This window comes from Erythrolamprus reginae, chromosome 1 (genome assembly GCF_031021105.1).
Source record: "Erythrolamprus reginae isolate rEryReg1 chromosome 1, rEryReg1.hap1, whole genome shotgun sequence".
Lineage (NCBI taxonomy): Eukaryota > Metazoa > Chordata > Lepidosauria > Squamata > Dipsadidae > Erythrolamprus > Erythrolamprus reginae.
The window spans coordinates 307,524,097-307,543,611 of record NC_091950.1 but is presented as its reverse complement, the minus strand read 5'-3'; the positions used below and the strand labels follow the sequence as shown (position 1 = coordinate 307,543,611).

At 36.8% G+C, this 19,515-nt stretch overlaps 1 protein-coding gene across 2 annotated transcripts in view; it reads right to left on the bottom strand.

The window, feature by feature from the left end:
* Positions 1 to 5,229: 5,229 nt before the first annotated feature.
* The window catches only part of RNF217 (ring finger protein 217), a 49,868-nt gene continuing 35,582 nt past the window's right edge, over positions 5,230 to 19,515 (bottom strand). Inside the window, exons 5-6 of one of the 2 annotated variants that reach the window (XM_070733445.1) lie at positions 13,410 to 13,494; positions 5,230 to 10,407 (exon numbers count right to left, since the gene is read on the bottom strand). In XM_070733445.1, the coding sequence (XP_070589546.1) occupies positions 10,374 to 10,407; positions 13,410 to 13,494 (119 nt within the window). In that variant the 3' untranslated portion in view covers positions 5,230 to 10,373. The remainder of the gene's footprint in view (positions 10,408 to 13,409; positions 13,495 to 19,515) is intronic. The other variant, XM_070733444.1, reaches the window with a different exon arrangement.

Here is a 19,515-nt window from a genome sequence, read left to right as displayed (position 1 = left end):
GTATCTTGAATATTATAACTTCAGTCTCAAAATGGGTGAACAGTGCAGTCAGGCGGTAGGGAAAGCAAGTAGGATGTTTGGCTGCATAGCTAGAGGTATAACAAGCAGGAAGAGGGAGATTATGATCCTGCTATATAGAATGCTGGTGAGACCACATTTGGAATACTGTGTTCAGTTCTGGAGACCTCACCTACAAAAAGATATTGACAAAATTGAACGGGTCCAAAGACGGGCTACAAGAATGGTGGAAGGTCTTAAGCATAAAACGTATCAGGAAAGTCTTAATGAACTCAATCTGTATAGGACAGAAGGAAAAGGGGGGGACATGATCGAAACATTTAAATATATTAAAGGGTTAAATAAGGTCCAGGAGGGAAGTGTTTTTAATAGGAAAGTGAACACAAGGACAAGGGGACACAGTCTGAAGTTAGTTGGGGGAAAGATCAAAAGCAACATGAGAAAATATTATTTTACTGAAAGAGTAGTAGATCCTTGGAACAAACTTCCAGCAGACGTGGTAGATAAATCATGAATTTAAACATGCCTGGGATAAACATATATCCATCCTAATATAAAATACAGAAAATAGTATAAGGGCAGACTAGATCAGTGTTTCCCAACCTTTTTTGAGCCACGGCACATTATTCACATTTACAAAATCCTGGGGAACATTGAGCGGTGTGTGTGTGTGTGTGTGTGTGTGTGTGTAAAAAAAAGTTTGGTCAAAAAATATCTCTCTTCCTCCCTTTCGCTCTATTTTTCTCTCTCCCTCTTTCTCTCTCTCTCCCTTCCCTCCTCTTTCTTTCCCCTCTCTCCATCTCTTTGTTTCTCCCTTCCTTCCTCTCTTTTTTGCCCTCCTTCCCTCTCTCTGTCTTTCCCTCACCCTCCTTCCCCCCTCTTTCTCTCTCTCTTGCTTTCTCTCTCTTGCTGTCTTTCTCTTCCCCCTCTCTCTCCCTCTCTCTTTCTCTCTCTTGCTATCTCTTTCTCTCTCTCTCTTTTGCTTTCTCTCTTTCTCTCCCCCCTCTCTCTCCCTCTCTCTTGCTATCTCTTTCTGTCTCTCTTTTGCTTTCTCTCTTTCTCTCCCCCCTCTCTCCTTCTTTCTCTCCCCCCTCTCCCTCTTTCTCTCTCTCTCTCTCTTGCTATCTCTTTCTCTCTCTCCCCCCTCTCTCCCTCTCTCTCTCTCCCTCTCTTGCTATCTCTTTCTCTTTCTTTCTATCCCCCCTCTCTTCCTCTCTCTACCTCTCTTGCTATCTCTTTCTCTCTTTCTATCCCCCTCTCTTCCTCTCTCTCCCTCTTTCTCTCTCTTTCTCTCCCCCCTCTCCCTCTTTCTCTCTCTCCCTCTCTTGCTATATCTTTCTCTCTCTTTCTCTCCCCCCTCTCTTCCTCTCTCTCCCTCTCTTGCTTTCTCTTTCTCTCCCCCCTCTCTCCCTCTCTCTTTCTCCCAGTAGCCGTGGGGCGACGGCAGGGTGATCAGCTGTGAGGCGGAGCTCCAGAACGGAGGCACAGACGGCGGTGGCTAGACGCTGTACATTTCTGGCGTTGCGCTGGGCATGGACGTGGGGCTTGAGCCTCCGTCCTGGTCCAGCCAGCAGGCAAGTGCCAGCCACGCAATTCCAGCATTTCCAGCCGCCGCCGTTGGTGCCTCTGTTCCTCTGTTCCATAGCTCCGCCTCACAGCTGATCACCCTGACGTCGCCCCACGGCTACTGGGAGAAAGAGAGAGGGAGAGGGGGGGAAAGAAAGAGAAAGCAAGAGAGGGGGAGAGAGAGAGGGACCACCCTGCCACCGCCCCACGGCATGGCTCCTGCCCGCTGCCGCCGCCATCACCCTCCCGCTGCGCGCCGCCCTCCCGCTGCCGCTGCCCTCCCACCAAGCCCCAAAGCTCACCAGCTGACAGGGAAGCTCCAGCCGGGCGGGGCGCCGCAGCTGCTGGAAAACTTGGAAGGCGCAAAGAAGCAAGCTCAGCTTCCGGTCTCACAACTTTTTTCTCTTCGCAAAAAGTTGCGAGACCAGAAGCTGAGCTTATATCTTCGCGGCACACCTGACCATGTCTCGCGGCACACCAGTGTGCCGCGGCACACCGGTTGGGAAACACTGGACTAGATGGACCATGAGGTCTTTTTCTGCCGTCAGACTTCTATGTTTCTATATATACGTGCATGTACAGTCTGTCCAATTAAAGTATCTATATTTCAATACATGTAGTAATATGCAACATAGAAAAGAAACTGTACAGACCATTTTTAAACCAAAAGGCACTTGCTTAGAACAATATAAAACATTTTGGGTGTAGCTTCAACCAACATGAACAGAAATTAATAGCCACTGGCATTTCAATGTAAATGTTCAGAAATATACTGGTAAAATATTGCCTCAAATTACAAAGCTGTAACATAGATGAGCCTAAAAAATATATTGTTTCCTAATGTGCTAAATCTGTATCTAAAATACCATGGACGAATCATTGCCATAAAAGTTGAATGGCTATTGTCCATTGATAACAGCACAAATCTCTAAATGGAAAGTAAAGACAGTTTGCTAATGTGCTGGGGACAAGTAATAATTATTGTGTTTATATTCTGTCTTTTCTATTTCAAAAGTATTAAATGTTATTGGAAAACAACCCTTTGACAAAATGGAACTTCAGCCTGAGCCTTCAAGTTAATTTTTATAAATAAAAATAGGATGACATAGGCAAAGATTAATTTCAATAAATACAAACATAGTATATTGCGCCTCTAATACTTAGTGGATTTTCAAAATCTAGATTTTAAGATTATGAGTAATCATCATGCATCAGAATGACAAGTTTTTCCTCATGTACAACTACTATGAAAAAGTAATTAGTATATAGTGGGATCATGGGTGACAATGATGCTGAGAAAGGCCAGTGCAATGCTACAATTTCATTTCTCATTTTATGAAGCATTTTCTCCATTAACTGGCTTAGTGGAGGATTGTAATTTTATACAATGCACACCATATTATTGATATTAAAACTTCCATGAAAAGAAGTGATTTTATGCTAAAAGCGAATGTTGTTTAATTTGGATTAACAGGATATAACAAGGAATGGGACAAGTAATGCTTATCAAATTGACTTTTGTCCATGTTCTTTAGTATTATGAAAATCCATATGGAATATTTTGAGTTGTCAGAAAAAGTACCAGCCATAGGAATGATTTCATATGAATGTTTCAAATTCAAGATAATGGAAATTTATGGGATCACATAAAACATCTTACTGAATATTTCTAGGTAAATATTCAAATGAGACATATATACAAAACTAAGATATTCAGAAGATGGAAAGGAATAAACCTGTGCTCTTAGGATGCAAAATAATTTTTAAGCACAATGTGAATATACCTACATTTTTTTAAAAAAGCTATATTCCATCGTTTAGTGGCAACTTATGTACTATCTTTTCAACTCAACATATGCATATGCAGGAAAAAAGTAAAACCTTTCATCCATCCATCCATTGTAATTGCTCAGTTATTTACTTACCAGAGGCACTTGTACAAAGAGAATTCATCCATTGAAAAAACAAAACATCCCACTGGTTTAATTATACAGTGGTACCTCTACTTAAGAACTTAATTTGTTCTGTGACCAGGTTTTTAAGTAGAAAGGTTTGTAAGTAGAAGCAATTTTTCCCATAGGAATCAATGTAAAAGCAAATAATGTGTGCAAACCCATTAGGAAAGAAAGAAATGCTCAGAATTTGGGTGGGAGGAGGAGGAGGAGGAAGAAGAGGACAGTCGCTGCCGAAGGAAGAAGTTGAGGTAGGGGAATCCAAAAAATCCAAAACTTTAAGGCTTTAAAAAAAAGAGGGACTCTGAAGTGGCGAGGAGCACGCGCCTTCCATACACCCGGCGCAAAGCTGCCTCCCATACACTGCGCCAGAGAGAGAAACCCAGGCGGGCGAGACGGGGGAACCTCCTTCTCCTTTGACCGAAAGGCAGCTGCTGCTGCTGCTATCTGCTTCCTCTTCCTTCCCATGCTGAAGGGCTCCCCTCTTCTCTTGCTCGCTCGCTTTGTAGCCGGCACCTTTCCTTCACTGTAGTGACTCCTCAGTTTGGCTGAAGCCAAGTTGATTTGGCTGGAGCAAAGCGCCCCCTTTTTCTTTTCCATGGCCAGACGCTCCGGGAGGCAAACTCGCGCTGGGTGTATGGGAGGCAGCATGAGGGAGTCACCACAGCAAAGTGGTTTATCCAAGCACCCAGAAAAAGGAAAATGCTCCATTCGCGCTGAGCTGCCCAGAGCGAAGGAAGCATTTCTTTTCTCTGGGCGCTGGCAGAGAAAGGAAAATCTTTTGTTTGCTCTGGACTGCCAAAGCCCCCTTAAGTGCCTCTGAAAGGCTCCGCTGGCAGCCCAGAAAAGCCCGAGATGGCTGGGATTAAAAGGGGGATGGCAGGAAACTGGCCGGGTCTTCGTGCCACTTTCAAATTTCCTGGGAAATTTTTCCACGCTCGGGTTAAAAAAAATCTTGAACACCTGGTTCTTATCTAGAAAAGTTCTTAAGTAGAGGTACCACTTTAATTGCCTTTTATTCATACTTTTTATCAGGAAAAGACAATTTATGACTGGGGACTTTAAAAATTTCCAGGCAACATAACTGATTTTATCACTTGAGACTCCAAATCTTGGCTCTTCGTGAGAAATAAATTAAGCGTTTTAAATCTCAGCTCCTTGGTCTTCTCTCTCTCTCTCTTTCTCTCCCCCTCCCTCCCTCCCTCTCTCTCATAACAGGAAAAAAATGTCAGAGAGGAGGGCGGTTCTGAGGTGAAATGATTTTATCCCAATGGGTTTTACTGAATAAATTTCACATTTATTTTACCCCAAATTGCATTAAAGGTCAAGAAATTTCACCCAGGGTTGCAAAATCTCTGCTTAATATTCATTCTCCATGGCTTTAAATCACTTTAATGGAATTCCTGCATGTCTCTAATCCCCAGTATTATTAAAAATGTTTTGCACATCTACTTCATAGAGAATATATGGGTTAGAGGTAAAAATTGTAGATGTATCCAGCTTTCCTTCCTCTTCTCAGTAAAAATTCTATCATTGTATTCCTGAAAGCTGATCCTGAAATGAGAAATCCCTCCAGTTATTGGGAACTACAGAAGGGGCAGGAAAGATTAACTGCCTCTAAATTAAAAGTCTTCAATACAAACTTTTATAGAAGATTACAGAAAAAGAAAAATAGAGACATTGATTCTGAAACCAGAGGAAAACACATGTTTTTATTTTTTTTCCATAGGAAGTATACTTTTTCAGATTTACTGTGTGTCAATTAATCTACTACTTCATTTCAGAAATATTGTTTGATTTTATAATCAAAGTCCCTTACAGCACAAAAGTACACATAGCTCCAAGTGTAATTTTAATACATACTAGGTTGTTTAAATAAATTAAAACAAACAAACCACTTTGCCTTCTCACATAGTCAGGATTTCATACGCAACTTGTTTGGAAATGTTACACAAACAGAGAAGCTATGAAGTTAGCACATAACATTGGCAATGCATTAAAAAGATTATGGATGTCACACAGAAAAAAAAAAGACATTCACTCCTTTGTCCTTAAAACTTCTGTATCTGACTGCAAACGTAAATTAATGTTCTATGTACTCAGTAATAATTAGTACTCTACAGATTTCAAAATTCTGTATTCAGATCCTACTGCCAAACAAAATACACTTCAGAGAAGCAAATGGATAAAGCAACAACTTACACAGCTGACATCTCTTGATGGGAAATGAAGTGGTCTCCTCCCATGAGATAAGAGTTGATTAGTACTATCAGATCTGACCTACAGAATTCCTATGCATGTCATGGAGTGTTTTCTTCTCTAGCGTATTTTGCTAATGGTAAAACACATTCAGAAAGACAACACAATTACAGAAGCCCTTTAAAGGCATCAGTCAGGAAGGAAGCATATATGGATGGGATACAACTGTATATTTTAAGAAAAGATTACCTGTCATTTTCATAGATTAACATCAGTAAAAGAAAATGTGTTCAATAATTCACCTGATTTTTTCAATATGTCGGATCCATCAAATTACAGGCCAGCTTTCTCTGTTTTTAACGACATTTTAACAAAAACTGAATGGTGTCATCTTTAATTTAAAACAAAGCAGGCCACTATCAATAGATATATCAACCATCACGCCCTCTAAAGCAAGATCATATTTCTTATAATTCACTGAATGTCTTAGTAAAGCTGTTCGAGAAATGGCAATTGTGTTACATGATCAAAATACAGTATCTTATTTTTAAAACTTTATTCATTACTTTTATATAAACAATGCATTAAATGAATAGTTCTAAAGAAAGTGCTTTAGAAATACAGAACTTCAGTCAAGAACTGCACTGTATTATGATTATGAATTTTATAAGGTAACTTCATTTACTGAAAATGTCCAAAAGTAGCACATTGGTTTGTTATAATCAGAGAAAACCTATTTTCTGAAACCAAACACAAGCTAAATATCAAATGGAGCCAGAATGTTAGTAATTTCTCCATTAAGATGAAATCCTCATGCAATTTAGTATTTTATTTTAAATGCAAATTCAATTCTATTTGGCAAATATATATTTTAAAAAACACTGGATAATCTAATCTTCCTGGGTTTGACATATTTAGTTATATAGCAATCAGAACCTTAGAATAAATAGAGTGGCACAATATCATTCAAGCTTTTCTATTTTTCACTCTATCAAAAGAAGAATTATATGCTAAAAAGGAAACTTTTAAATAATTTAAATATTTCAAGTCTTTTGCTTTGATAAAGTTACATTATATAAATAAAAATATTAAAGATGACTTCCTTGCTATAAATAAGGAAAGGCTAGAGACATGGGTGACTAAAGTAATTTAAACTGGAGTAACTTTTCTCAGAAAAGCACCAAAGAACAAGCCAGAAATTGTGAAAGAGAAACACAATATTTATAATATTCAAAAAACAATTCAGAAAAATACAATTTTCTCCCAGAAACAATCCATAATTATTAAATGATTGTTAAACTGAACATGTTCACAGATATGCAGTTAAGGCTGACTGCAGTACAATTTGCAAATTTAATCTTTAATAAACATTCTATAGAAAGCTGCTAATGCATATATTTTTATGGGATAGTACAATCTCATTTTGGATGAATTTACTAAAGTAAGACTAACTACAGGATTTGATTGGAATATTTCTTCAAGCGGTATGTTTAGTGTTAAAAGTTAAGAATTAGAATGGGAATAAAGCTTCAATTTTACAATTTCTTACAAGCATAATATGTGTACATATTGGTGTCTTTTCTTTATTTTAATATATCAACTTTTTCAATACCACCCAATTTATATCCAAGATGCCATTTTAAAAAAAGGAAAACAGACATACATTTTATCCAGCAAAAGTAATCCACTTATAGAACATTTGGCTTCCATAAATGAGATTATTTTATGTGGTCCCAAATGTGCAAAATGAATGAAAAAGACTGCAGCATTTAATAAGGGTCCACTGATAGTTCAAATGGAGAACCTGTATGCAAAATCATTGATTGTTATATCTATCAAGACCTGATATTGTATTTTATCCAAATGGGTTAACTGATAAGCATTTATCTTTGAACACAATTTGATTTTATTTATGAAGATTTCTAGAGAAAATCCAATCATTACTATATATACAGTATGTTTCACAAGGGTAAAAGAAGGGGGAAATATGGAAGCATTGCAGGAAAAGATAATTCTTAAATTAAATGGAAGCCCCGACATTGCTTTAATGTATTCCACACTATAAACATCAAATCCAACCATAACTTGGATGTCTGAACGTTAGTAATACAAAAATGTTTTCAGAAAAGCATTTGACATTATAAGGAAGGACTAAAATCCCTGAGTAAATCAAAGACAATAGATAAGTTTGGCCTGAGAAAATAATTATTTTGGATTAAGTATACACACTTTTAAAAAAAGTTTCTTAAGGCAACATTCAACTTTGAGAAACACAATAAAAGAAAAACATATTAAGCTCAAAACATATTAATGATATATAGTTGAATGCAGATTTGCGGATCCATTGAAATCAAATGATCTAAAGTAGTTCTAACTAATTTAAAGGCCGTTAATTTCAACAGATCCAAACTTATTTTTTAATAAATAAAAATTATGCTATAATGCAATGTTTCCTTAGGGACTCCCCCAAATCAGTTTAATTTTAATGGATGAAAAGGCAGTAATAAATTTGGGTATTATTTGGAGTTAATAGAAAATGATTGATGTAAAACAGACTTTAAAGTGAAAATATTTAACAAATTGGAGACATTAGTTTACTTCAACAGACCAGACAATGAATCCAAATTATATACTACAGTTGATTTTATACTGGATCAACAAACTGCTCCACTTAAGAAGTTTTGCTAAAATGTGTAAATGTTCCCTTCCTATACACTGCATATAGCCTATAAGTATTATTATAGACTGAATTCAAGAACAAACAATTTGCAAAATAGCCATTTTCAGTAATACTGTCTTCCTTTTTTAAGGATCGCCAATAGTGAAAGAAGTATTAATATCTCAGACTGAATCATGCTGTCCATAGAATGTAAATGGAAGTTTCAACACTGACTCATGGAAATGAAAACGGTGATTTGGCCTCTCTCACTCAAGCCAAAACAACATGAGAGAGAGAGAGATTGCACTTGAGCTGCAGGTCTTCAATGAGTGAAAGATCCTTCCTCTCACGTAGAACTACTTCTGTGACTTAAAGGACACTTTTAAAATTCAGTTCCTAATGACTAATTGCATACCATGTCCCCCTTTTTCCCAATATTCTCTTCTGGACAAAACAGAAAAGCTTTATCATTTTTATTCCTAAACCTGTTAGCCTATTATAATTTTAAAATTTTAAATCCAATCAATGGTTATTATTTTAAAAGCAAATTAACAAGAAAAACAATGTTATTTGGCTAACTGCTCTTGAAGTCAAACAAATGTATCATTCATTTTTGTTGTAATAGCTTTTAAGAAACTTAGAAACTTTACAGGTAATCTTTTAACTCAATCACTTGTATTCAGTATGCGTGTATGGGTTAATTTAAGTATATAATAGCCTACTTTATGACACTTGGTGAACACCAGAGAAATGTAGAAAAGCATGAGCATGCTGAATCCATACAAAAACATAGAGATTTCACCCAGTAGTCATGATCCTTCACAACTTTTAGGGATGAATCATGATATGGCAGACTAATCAGTAAGGTCCATGTCTTCTATTTGCCATTATGAAGAACCAGACCAACTGGCACTGTGTTTTAATTGGCCTTATATTAAGAACCTTTTCTGGAACTATAGATATTCCTAGATGTTCCTAGGGAGGAACTGGAAACACAGTTTTAGACAAACTGATACAGTTCGGAGGAAATGTAATATATGTTGATTTCTTCAGAGCAAAGTGTTACTTTCTATAACTGACTTTGCTGAACACTGTGCAGAACTATCTGAAGGAAGATTATTTCATTTCCTAGCTCTTCAAAACACCTTGATTTCTGTGGCATTCTAAGTTACGATCATGCTACTGTCTTGCAGTGTGGATATGTATGACAAAGCTTGCATTGCATCAGACTCTACAGAACAACCATAAAAAGCAGGTTTTTGTCTTTCTCTAAGTTAGACACAGTGAATTGCTTATACAATTCAAAAGACTATAAATGAATGACATTATCTCCCAAACATTCAAGCTAATTTTTCCAACTTTTTAAACAGTAGGGAACTATGATATAGTGATGCTGTTCTAATCATTTCCCATGTCTATTCTGGATATCTGTCAACAGCTAATAATATGGTTCGTTATTAGGCAAAGTTTCACATCTAACCCAATTATTGCATGAGTCCAATTATCATACTGTTGATGACCATAGTAATCATTTAACGTAATACTTTCAACCAATTGCCAGCATGAAACCAACCTCTGAAGAGAAGTCACCTTCACTTGAAATGTTTCTGTAAAAGTTCCAGAATTATTGTCAAATAACTGCAGAAAATGTTGCTGAATTATACACTCTTTTCAAAAAACTCATCAGTCGATAGGCATTTACAGTGCAGATATAAGCTGTGCAAGAAAGAAGAACTGAACTAAAAAACTTCCGAGGCCCCAGGTCTGAGCAGAATTCTGGCTTGTCCTTAGTAGTGTACAGTGCAATATGGCAGATGGCCCCTAATCTCTGCCAGGGCTGTGATACCAAGATAATTAACCAACACACTATTGCTGTGTTGCTGTTATTTTGCATAAGCCTTGCAGGATCAGCTCCGTCCAGATTTACAACTCTTCACTCGTACCAGGGCATTTCAGTTTGTGGTCTTTTCTTCTTCTTTTTACAAAGGCAATAGATGGGGAACACAAATAAACCTATTAAAAATGAGAAAAATAATTGCATTTTAAACACATGCCCACAATATCACTGTACACAAGTTTATTTTGAACTGGAATAAATGTATTCTGGTAAAGTCAAGCAAAATTCAGTAACAGTGCACATAACTTATTATTTTCCATAATTCTCATCACACACACACAATTATAATCAAATTATCTGACTTTGGACATATTATATGAAGACCCAGCTCTCTGGAAAAGGCTTTGATGATGGGAAAAGTGAAAGGAAAGAGAAGATGATGACGAGTTGGTGTGGCAGGGTGAATACACCCAATTATAGGGGCAATGAGTAAAAACAAGTTATGGATAGATCATCATTGAGAAAAATGTATCAAGGTGGTTGGCTAGGAGTCAAAAACAACTTGATGTCACATAATAAAAAAAATGATTCAGAATACCGAATTTTAGAACAACATATTTTATGCAAGTTTCTATCGCCTTTCTTTCAAGAGCTCAGGGTCATACACAGCACATTTTCTTGCAAAAACTGCCCATAAGCACCTGTGGCTTAAATTGGATCATCCTAAAATCATCCAGTGAATATATACATGGCTGAGTGGAACATGGATTCATGAAAGCATGAATACAAAAGATGATTCAGCAATAGCACTGAAAATGCAATACTAAAAACAATTACATTATAAAAATAAAATAGTGTAACATTATAAAATGAAACCATTTTCCAACTCTTTGCCATGGACCCAATTCAAAACTAGGACATCATCTTTAATTACAGCATATTAAAATTTAAAGAGCTCAAAAAGTAAAATGAAATTTTGCAATTTTATGGTGAACCTTTTTGGCACCAAGTGATCAAAATGGAACGCATGTGCGTGTGTCAGAGCACAGGAAACCCAAAGACCAGCTGGCTGGCATGTGCATGACTGTTTTTGGCTGTTTTTCGGGCTAGATACGCCTGAAAAACGGCCTGGGTTTGGGGCATTTTTATGCACCTGCAAAGACCAGCTGACATGTGCGCCGGAAATCAGAAGAGTAGCTGGTGATGGCACACATGCCCAAAGAGAGGGCTCTGTGTGCCACCTGTGGCACACATGCCATAGGTTTGCCATCATGGTTATAGGACAACCAATACCTTTAATATGATTAAGAACAGTGTTTGTTGACAAAGATACTTAGAAATGAACAATACTGGGTATTTGAAAACAATCTGTCAACATTTCAGAAATGTTACTCTTGGAGTAGAATTTGCAATTTAACCAGTAATTAAAGGAATGGAACTGTGGAAATTATGGAAATGAAGGCGTTTCAAGGCAGGAAATAAGCAAAGTATTGGCTATAATCCCAAAGTTAGATAAATGTATAGAATGTACAGAAAATCACTCAACTTCCCTCTCATGACTGAAGATACTTTTAAAAAAGTTTTTGTCTTGGGAGATCTAGCAATATCCTTTTTAAATACATTAAGTGCAAGGTTTTTTGGGGGTTTTTTTAGCAGTGTAACAATCAGATTTTATCTGGGATTTCTGACATGGCACCTGGAGGTGACATTTATCCACATATCACCATTAACATCCACCATTCCCTCAGTTTTATCTTAAAGTAAAAACGAGAGAGAGAGAGAGAGTGCACACAACTGTCATGCTGTAAAGTATTAGCTTCCAGCCATAGTTCCCTCTAAGCTGAGCAGTGAGCAATCGCTCACTTAAAAATCATCATCAACTCAGAGTTTTCCAAACCTGCCCAGAAGCCGAGAGGGAAAGAGTGAGAGGGAAGGAGAGAGAGAGGAAGAGAGGAAGAGAGAGAAACAGATAGAAAAAAGAGAGGAAGGAAAAGAGAAAGAAAAAGAATGGGAGTAAGGAAGAGAGAAAGAAAATCAAAATCTAGTTTGAAACTAGCTCAACTATTTAAGTGGCATTTTGATATTAATAGAGTTGCCCTATTATGAGCTCACTGTTATAGACACACAGTACAGTATTTTATTTTGAAATTCTCTGAGGCAAAACAGGGTGGGTTTTTTATTTGTTTGTTTGTTTGTTTATTTATTTATTATTTCTGTGCCGCCCAGTCCCGAAGGGACTGCCGCTCAGACACTATACTTTTCCGCCCACCCACCCCAAAAATTAGAGGGAACACTGCTTCCAGCATCATTTTTATTTCCAAGAAAGTAAAAATGTTTAGGGAAAGTACTTTGTAAATATTTTCTAAATGGCTAGAGAAAGTAGTCCAGAAAGTACTTTGCCTGGAAGTATGCCCATGTACTCAGAAAATGAATAAATGTGAGAGCAATAGGCTTTATTGGCATGATATAGGAAGATTCTGAAATGGGGTTATAGCATGCATGGTTACAATTGTGGGTGGACAAAGCCATCATTTCATTTTAAGATTTATAAAGCTGTCCAACTCAGACAGTGTGACAGACATACAGCATCTATTATAACAGGTTCTCATAATTCCAAACTCACTGTAACTTAGTGATATTTTAACTAACTGATTCGGAAGAGAATTTTACAATGTGCTGTCCGCTAGTGTTTTCAATATTTATTCTAACTCTTGTGACTTTTTAAAAAAATTACCTTCATATAATGATAGGAAGAAGATAGCAGTTTCAACCAAATCTATTGGGAAACAGAGTAAGGGTAAGAGGAAGAAGAATCAGAAAAAAACCATTATCTGCCTATATCACTGAAATGCTACACTGGATCAGAATCCCTTCAATTCATGAAAACTTAATGTAATCCAAATGAATACAATCAGTATTAAAATGGAATTATGTGAACTGTTACTTATAAATATTAAATATAATCAATATCTTTCTTCCAAATGTGCAGTTACTGAATTGTAGGGTGTTATTTATAGACAAATAGAGGTTGAATTTCAGGAGACAGAAAGAATTAATTGTGCTTTTAATTGAGTTTCCAAGATCTCAATGTCAGATATCTCTGAAACATTTCTTCTTTACCCATATTTATAATTTCTTTCAATTCGATATGTTCCAGAGTTTGAAAATCAAAACATACCTTTTTCTCTTACCTATTAGAACAACTACAGCTCCTACTACCAGTCCCAAAACCAGTATTACTGGTGCAATAAGTAACTTCCCACCTGAAAAATAGAATTTTCTTTTACAAATTGTGAGATATTTCAAACCATGCTATTTTAATTTCTGCTGAGGACAAACTGATAAAAATAAGAGAACAAACATTAAAGGAATATGCATACTATTCAATTACATGAGAAAATCCTAAATTGTTTTGCTTTTTGTAAAAGCAATTATACTATAGACTCCTTAATGAAAAAAACATTTAATTTACGTAACTTATGGGCCATCCCACTCCAAAGACTGGAGATCACTGCTTTGTAATCTAACTGCAGTTGCACACAATGAACTGAATAACTAGATTAGGGGATAAAACTGAACGTCCCGTATCTTCTCAATGGAAATTGTACTTTTTCTAAGATTTAATTTCAAAATTATTCATAACATCAAAAACCTCACTATTAATTCAATGTGTAATTGACTCCTTGATTCTTCCACTTTGGGGTTTCTTTTCTCTCTGAAGAAAATATGCTAAGAAGAGGGTTAAAAGTACACAATTAGAATCTACTTCATTTTTTCTAAGAGTAGTTTAGAAATACAGTATGTATGAAATAAATGATCATTAGCACCTGCTTATTATAATTGGTTAATCATATACCCGACTCCAATCCTGCAAAATCCCTGACTTTGTGCAAGTGTAAGAATTGATGCTGTTTTAAAGGCAAAGGGTGGTCACACCAAAAATTTATTTGATGTGGATTTGTCTTTCCAGTTTGTTTCTGAAAGCATTAATTTATAGCATTTTGCACAACTGCCTAACACTATTGCACAGTACTGCACACTCAAGATATTTGCACTTTGCTGAACAAATCTATTGCCTGTCAAATATGAGCTGTGCATATTTATTCCAGGTACGAGTCAAAAATCACATACTCATTTCAAGGAAGCACATTCAGTATTTGAGCAAGTCACTGCAGCTTTTAATGTTTTTTTTAAGTAATGAAGAACATTTTCTGATTCTTGTGAATCAAGCAACTGATCTAAATATCCAACATATTTTTGTCATAAGTTTCAGCATTCTAACTGAATTTTAGTATATTAACTCATTGCACTGTTTTTTAAAATGTGATGCTTCTCTTCCATCCTTTGTCACTGTTTTCACAATACAATTAAATGCTTTTAATTCTAATTATGATGAAATTGCAAATGTAACTTCTTGTATTACTACTATCTTTAATATAATTATAAAGTTTATCCTATGAAATATTACAGTTCCACAAAAAGTATTGTCCTGAGAGGATGTGTGTGTGAATTTATGTATTCATTTACTAATGGTGATATTACAACAGTGGATTCCATAGAACCAATCCAGGGCTACAAAATATTGAAACTCTTTCCATAACCCCACGAATAGAATAGAATAGAATTTTATTGGCCTACTGTGATTATTACTTGACTAATACTGTACAGTGGTACCTCGGGATACGAACCCCTTGCCATATGAACAATCCAAGATACAAACCCGGGGTTCGGAAATTTTTTGCCTCTTCTTCCGAACTTTTTCTGTCTTACGAACCCACCACCCGAACGTTGAACCTGGAAATTCGGCAAAAGTTTGGGTTTGGATGACCGCCGAGAAGCCCCGCCGCCTGGCTGTCGCCTTTTGAAACAGCCAGGGGGCTTTGTCCTCCCGAACCCGAATGCCAAACCTGAACTTTTGCCGAACTTCCGGGTTCAGCATTCGGGAGGCCGCCGAGAAGCCCCGAATGCCGAACCCGGAAGTTCGGCAAAAGTTCAGGGTTGGCGTTCAGGTTCAGGAGGACAAAGCCCCCTGGCTGTTTCAAAAGGCGACAGCCAGGCAGCGGGGCTTCTCGGCGGCCACCCAAACCCAAACTTTTGCCGAATTTCCAGGTTCAACGTTCGGGTGGCGGGCCGGTTGGGAGGATCAAACAGAGGTTGGGAATCCCGATAGGGAATTCCATGGGCGGAGCTTTGACGTCACGAAGACGTCCTTCCTGGCCGGCCGAAACGTGGACTCCAACATTATATCCACAGTTCATGATGCCTCCATTGGTGATGGTCAAGTTTCAAGTGACTTACTAATTTATTTTACATCCATTTAATTGAAAAAATAATAATTAGAGTAAAGTTGACATGTTATTACAAAAGTACCAGTTCAGGTAAAAATGCAGGCAACTGGGCTCTACATAAAGCCCAGAAATATTCTTAAAAAATAAAAAACTGAGTTTTATTTGAAAGTATGTTCACTTACAAATTTATTGTTTAAATCTACTGATGAGTCACAGAATATAAATTAGCTAGATAAAAGAGGAACATTGTACATAACTCATAGTACATAACTTTGAAAGAGGAATGAATCACAGTTGGTAAAATGTAAACTAATTCTTTATATAATATACATGAATCTTTTCCATTATCTTTTTCTTTTCTCTTTTATATATAAGATGTAAATAGGATTTATAAATGTATCCATATGAGGTATGGAAGTAAAATACCACCCCTTCCACCTTTTGCAATGCTTAATTTTGGATAAGAGTTTACTCCATTTCTATTGGTAATGACAGATTTGTATTTTTTAAAAAATAAGGTTAAGCTTACATTGGAAAAAGTTTGATGACATTTATCATACTGACATTTCTTCCTAACATTTATCTTAAATGCTCATTGCCATTTTAAATGTTCACTGATATTTTGCAACGTGCTGCATCGACTGCATTCCATTTCATTCCAATTGTTTTGTGTAAAAAGTTATTATTTTTTCTTTCCGGGTATCCTGTAGGGCAGACACTATGTTGTAGAAAAAGCAGACAGCACTTCTCTTGTTAAGCAAACAAGCCAGCAGACAGCACAACAGTACAGTAGGCATCAAAGAACAAAGCTGTTAAGAGGTAAAGTAAACTTCCCTCTATGGCTATTATTAAAGACTGCATTCCATCTATTGTAACATAAATGCCCAGGTCTTATAACATATTTTAACATATTATCCAACTGGTAAGTAGTGCAAGTCAATTTGTATTATATACATGTAAACAGATAATAAAATACACTATTTTCTGAGTCATTGTCATCTGATTATGTGAGACAGATGCATTGCTTGTTGTTAAAGAAGATGCAATACAATCTTTTTTTCTTTAATATTTTTGGTAAAGGAATAAATTTTCCATAAAATAATGGAAAGGGGGATAAAATAATGTGCTGATGCTGATCAGACTAAGGACACTACCCCAATGAATACCTGGTAAGCAGATTCTTTTCCCTATCTTCCTCCCAAAAAACTAAGGTGTGTCTTATATTCCCTTGTGTCCTATACCCCAAAAAATACAGTAAACTCAATTTAGAAATAAAGACATGGGGAGCATAACTACTTATTGCAGTCACATTAAAATTGTCTTCAATGCTTATGACAGCACCATGTATGTGTAAACTCAGAGAAATGTGCATTTGACACATCAAGGTCGAATTCCTAGATTTCCCTATTCTTCTGTCCTTTGATCTCTGCAAATAATAAGGGAGATGACTTTGAAACAAATATGCAAAACTATTACATAAACAGAGAGCTGATACATTCTTTAAATTCTGGAAAGCAAAATATTTTCTGGAAGGTGGTCAGGCAAGGATCTCTCTGATTGACTAAGGTTTAAGAAGGAAAGGAGATAAAGCATTATCAGGCTTGCAAGATTTTGTTACTTTAGCCAATCTCAATCTAGTTCTGATTTTTTTTGTGGAACTGATTTTCTGGCCTTAGGTTACCAAGGGCATCTACTCTAGAGAGTTGGGGAGATGGCTTCTGATGGAAATATGAAGGAACTGTTTCCTATATACAAAGGATGCTGAAACATCAAATAAACAAGAGAGTACTCAGAAGCAGCTCAGACAGATATTAAAGTGCGCATGTAAGATGGGGGGAGGGGAGAAAAGCGCAATCAGACTTGTATGATTCTGCTATTACAATCTCAATAAAAGTAGCCCTAGTCAACCATGTTGGCAGACATCTATCAGCATCCTGCATTCCAGTGGGCTGACATCTACCTACCTATTTTACCTACTTAGCCTGATCTTTATCTATCCAGACAAACATTTTCCCTGCTAATAACTCTGGATGCAAATCACTCTCTCCTTTTCCTTTCTCTTCATGTCTACAACTCCATGTGCAAGCACACTCACATGATTTGCCTCTCACACCCCATACTAGCACTTTAGAGTGCAAATGCATGTATCATGCTTGCCTATCCCTTGCTTTCCTTGCCAGTGACTCCGTATACAAGTACAGTGACTCCGTATACCACTGCTCCCATTTCTCCTTAAGAGTTATGTATAGAAAAATGATAACCAAGACAGTTCAGAAAGTGCTTCAAAAGAGAATTTGAACAAAGATACAAAACTAAGGATGTGAGCATTTGCATATGCATGGTAATAAATTCATATTCAGGTACTCAACTTACAACCACATTTAGGACCATAATCTTAATTGTTGAATGCAGTGGTACATTTGACTCTATGTGACTGCTTTGCTCACTGACTGCAATCTTGGTACAGTGGAACCTCGGTTAATGAATAAAGCTGGTTCCAATATGAAATGTTCACTATCTGAAATAATTTTCCCCATAAGAGATAAAGGGAATAGAAATAATTGGTTCCCAGGCCCTTTTGACTCACTAATATATAAGTGTTACAGGTTATATAGTTATGTTTTTTTTAATGAGACCAGTTATAATACAGTACATAAAGTGTTAAATAAACATAAAAATATTAAAGAAAGCAAACTTGGAAATAATTTCCTTTTTCAATACAATTGTTGGCCGCTGCCTTTTCACTACAGTTATACTGCTACTATCATTCTTAATCTTCTTTGGAGCCATGATTGAGAACTATATTATTAAAATAAAGGACTAAAATCACTAAAAAAGAAGGAAGCAGCACGATAAAGATAACGACCGACCGAACTGTCTCGAGCGCGATTGATGCTTGGTTTGAGATGCAAGGATGAGTGTGGGTGACATCAGCTGTTCACAATCCGAAATTTTGTTGACTATCCGGTGCACATTTTTAGCAAAATTTTTGGTCACTAATTGAATTGTTCACTAACCCAGGCTTTCACTAATAGAGATTCCACTGTACTTCCAGTTGCAGTAAATAAGCAATCTCCTGGTCATTAAGTAACTGGAGCAAAAGAGCTGCCTGCTAAAGGATTTGGAGTTTTGGAGCTGAAATCTTCCTGGCAGGCAGTTCCTTGAGAGTGAAAGGGCTGCCTACCAGGGGGTTTCAGTTATTGTATGGAGCTGAAATCCTCCTGGCAGGAAGCCCTTTCAAATTCAAATGTTCCAGCTCTATTCCAGCAGCCCCACAAGGATCTTCCTCTTTTCTCCACCACCCCCTCTGCTTGCAACCTTTGTCTTGAGCTTCCCAATTGGCTTTCTACAAAAGTTGGCAGAGAAGATTGCTAATGGCAATTGCATGATTGTACGGTGTTTGGCAGCCAGTCATAAATACAAGCCAGTTGTCAAGTTCCCAAAATATGGTGAGTTGACTGTGGAGGGAGAATACAATGAGATATTTTGCAATGACTGTGGTTTATTAAATGATATCCCTAAGCTGAAGACTATTGTACAATGGCAAAATCAACAGTACAACTGCGGCAGCAAGTCTATTTTCAGTTTGCAAATGATTAATCTATTATCAGCTTTAAACTGACTTTTCTGATATTTAAGAGACTTATCTGGCTTATAACTAATATTTAATGAGCAAAAGAACTTGGCCAAGAATCAACATGGTCGAATGGGAATTCTTCAATGGACCAGAAATTTACAATAGAAGTAACAGGCAAATTATGCAATGTCTCTCATGCTTTTCTTTGTCAGAAGCAGATTGCTGTGCAGTGTGGAAACTCACTATGAGCAATTCACAAGCATGAAAGGCACACAGTGGTGAAACCATTGAAACTTGAAGGGAGGGGGGAAAGAAAGATCTAAAAATCTTGCCTACACATTGCGTGTCAAAATGTAGTATGCCCACCTGCCCACCTAGCAGTTCGAAACCTGCAAATGCAAGTAGATAAACAGGTACCA